Consider the following 3,682-nt stretch of genomic DNA (forward strand, 5'->3'; position numbering starts at 1 on the left):
TAAGAATATGTATTCTTTTACTCTCCCAAGTACATACACTGATAAAACATATTCGCCAACTAACTATCATTTGTAGTATTGCTGCCAGCATGGGGGCTTCAATGGAGTTTCAAGAGCGGTACCAGAGTCTTCGGTCCGAGCATTCGTCACCCATCGGCGTTCATTTAGGTAAAAAGCAGCGCTATTTGTTTGTTGCCGTAATATATATATAAGATAATATATGAAATAATAAGTGTAATATCATATATATATATATATTATCATATATATAATAGTATAAATATATATATGTAATATATAATATTATATACATATATATATATATATATATATATATAATAATATACGTGTGTGTGTGTGTGTATGTATGTATATATATATATATATATACATGTGTGTGTGTGTGTGTGTGTTTACATATATATATATATATGTGTGTGTGTGTGTATATGTATATATGTATGACATATATGAAGTTTGTGTATTTGTCTCGGTTTAAATCATGGTGTCATCAGCTAGTGAAATACGAGGTTGTATATATAATTAGTAGTAGGGTGCTAGTGTCTGATACCTCTTCTCCTTTCCTGGGCTTAAAGCAATCTGTATATCATAGAACATATATATCAGTCGAAATGTTTGTATGCAGATAAGCGCCACTTCTTTGCTGTTGAATTGACTGTCACCCGTTTGCATATACTCCCACATTCACTGTAATATGCTCACACGCATACAAGGACAATTGCTGGACCATATGACATATGATTGTACGCACATACACAAACACATATATATCATATCCCAAATAGACCCACATATCCACGGCCCAGTTTGGCAAGAACTGCTTTCAAGTTTTGGCTGTGGGCCGAATTAAATTGGCGTATCTTTCCCTCATTCTCTCAAGCAGACGATCTTATCAGCCATGAAGCCTTCCCGGTTATGAGAGGCGACTCACAACTCAACAACTCTTCACTGCTGTCTGCGGTGGCAGAGGACCGCGTGCTGGCGACCGAGAGTTTAGGTACACATTATATGTGTTGCTCGTGTACACTCTCATATGTGCGTATCAATTATTTATATATGTATAAAAATTTGTATCAATCAATATATGAATTTGTAAGAGTTTATGTATATGTATATGTGGGTTGAATGGGTTGATATATATATATATATATATATATCGTATAGCTTTATGTATATGTATATATACTCATGATTGCTGTGACAGATGACCGTATGCTAGCTGTTGAAAGCTCAAGTGCAGATTACATATTTTCTAATATGTATGTATATATGTATATTGTATGAAGATGTATTTTGTACGGCTTCAATATATATATATATATATGCGTGTCTAATCTTAGGCTGACATTTTTGTACGGCTTCAATATATATATATATATATGCGTGTCTAATCTTAGGCTGACATGACACTGACCTCTCCCCATGACATCTTGCAACTGTTACAATCCCTTCCATTTGAACGTCTTTGCGATCCCAAGTATATAAATACCATCTAGCATTTATTGATAACTACTCACTCCGGACCCAGATTTCTCCTTGCTATTTATAGAATTCAAACGCGCCATATATATATATTGGATTGAACGATTGCGTGGCTTTTCTAGAGCTGTCCAGGCTGCCACCAACTAAATATACTACCTGCCATCACCCACACTATTAACTTTTCGCGACATCATCTACCACCGTGCCATTTATAGACAACTACAAGGACACCATGTCTCCGGACGGATATGTCCGGGGCTTCTCTAGCGCGGTCAAAGCATTGACCTCTGACGGTGACGTAAATGGGGCCAGTTCATTACCCCCTTCCTCCAGTGCTATCACAGAGATGAAAAAGGTGTCTTCGTGGAAGGCTGAGATGATGGCCGCTGAGGCCGCGGATACGGGTATATGTATATATTTTATATATATATATATGTGTGTGTGTGTCTGTGTGTGTGTGTCTTTGTCTGTGTTTGTGTGTCTGTGTATGTATATATATATATGTGTGTGTGTCTGTGTCTGTGTCTGTGTCTGTGTTTTCCTGCGATGACGTCGATGTCGGTGTTGCTTTTGTGAGTTCGTTCGAAGCATGGCCCCCCGTTTATTGCAAAAAAAACATTACTCTTATTCATCCGGGTCGATATCGATACCCCTTCCGCTTCCTTACACCGGTAGCACATCGCACGCAAATACAGTAAGAAACAATACCAATTAGAGCCTAACTATCCGAATCTCAAATTTAGGCGATGACTAGTTTTCAATTTAGACGATACCTGATTGGATTGCCTGTTGTTTTACAAATACAGCCGCGAGTGTGGAAGATTACGGCGAGGCGTACACCAGCGGCAGTGAGGTGACCGTCTCGGAATCATCCTACACTTCCGACGACTACAGTGACCACGAGGTACATTGGGTGATGTTTAAAATCTATTTTTAGCTGCACTTTTTGCTATTTATAGAATTATCTCCACACTTCCGACGACTACAGTGACCACGAGGTGCATGGGGTGATGTTTAGAATCTATTTTTAGCTGCACTTTTCTATTTATAGAACTATCTCCACACTTCCGACTACTACAGTGGCCACGAGGCACACGGTTGACGTGCAGAGTCTATTTTTAGCTGCACTTTTGCTATTAATAGAACTATCTTCACACCTCAGATAACCACCGGGGTACAAATATTGTATTGTATGTTTTAAAAGTGGTGCGCTTGGCTATTTGTCCAATTATTTGCACACCACCGAAAACTGCAGTGGTACATGCAGGATTTGCAGTATCTATTCTTATGCTTTTCGGCTATTTATAGAAATTTCTCTACACGCCAGATTACTACCGAGGTACGATCGTTGTACCTTATAAATACGTTTAGGGGTGCGCTTAGCTATTTCTAGAATTATTTGGATACCTCCGATATCTTCAGATCTATATGATTTTAGGATCTATTTTGAGGGGCACTCTAGGCTGTTTATAGCACTACCTTTACACGGAAGACAGTGCATTCCATGCTTTATATATTCATGGGCTTTTTTGACTAGTCACCAAATCATCCGCACATATCCCGATGGTTACAGAGCTGCATGCATGATGCACAAAATCTATATCGTTTTAGGCACGCTTGGCTATTTATGGATACATGTTCACAGCCTGTGTATACAGAGGTTCATTTGTACCACCCACTATCTACTTTTCAGGGGCACGCTTGGCTGTCTGTGATACCTTTATCACCTCTCTACGAGCGAAGTCTCTATAGTACTATCTATACTGTGTCCTGCACTTAGCCTATCGTCCTTTATACTTCTCTTCTTCTGTTCTTTGTTTTTCAACGTACTCACCCACAGGCGGACTCACTAGCCGACTCTAGAGTAGTATCTGTACTGCGTCCTGGTACTTAGCCCATTTTTCTTCATAATTTTCTTCTTTGTTTGCCCTCGTTCGCACCCACAGACGGACTCACTAGCCGACTTTGAGGTGCCTATCGAAAGCCTGGAGTTCGGCAAATGCATTGGCGAGGGCACATTCGGGACCGTTTACAAAGGCAACTGGCACGGCAAAGTGGCTATCAAAGTGCTCAAAGTGGACAACCCGACAGAGGCACAGCTGTCGACCTTCCGCAACGAGGCGGCAGTCTTGATGTATGGTGGCGTGCTGTGCGCAGTTGTGCGTGCGTATATATATTT

At 40.0% G+C, this 3,682-nt stretch overlaps 1 protein-coding gene across 1 annotated transcript in view; it reads left to right on the forward strand.

The window, feature by feature from the left end:
• The first annotated feature begins 76 nt into the window (after positions 1–76).
• The window catches only part of SARC_08214 (TKL/RAF/RAF protein kinase), a 12,387-nt gene continuing 8,781 nt past the window's right edge, over positions 77–3,682 (forward strand). The window contains exons 1-5 of the mRNA XM_014297814.1: positions 77–168; positions 905–1,018; positions 1,719–1,907; positions 2,310–2,407; positions 3,450–3,637. Coding sequence (XP_014153289.1) covers positions 90–168; positions 905–1,018; positions 1,719–1,907; positions 2,310–2,407; positions 3,450–3,637 — 668 coding nt within the window. The 5' untranslated portion in view covers positions 77–89. The remainder of the gene's footprint in view (positions 169–904; positions 1,019–1,718; positions 1,908–2,309; positions 2,408–3,449; positions 3,638–3,682) is intronic.

The sequence above is a fragment of the Sphaeroforma arctica genome, assembly GCF_001186125.1.
Source record: "Sphaeroforma arctica JP610 unplaced genomic scaffold supercont1.719, whole genome shotgun sequence".
NCBI classification, from domain to species: Eukaryota; class Ichthyosporea; order Ichthyophonida; genus Sphaeroforma; species Sphaeroforma arctica.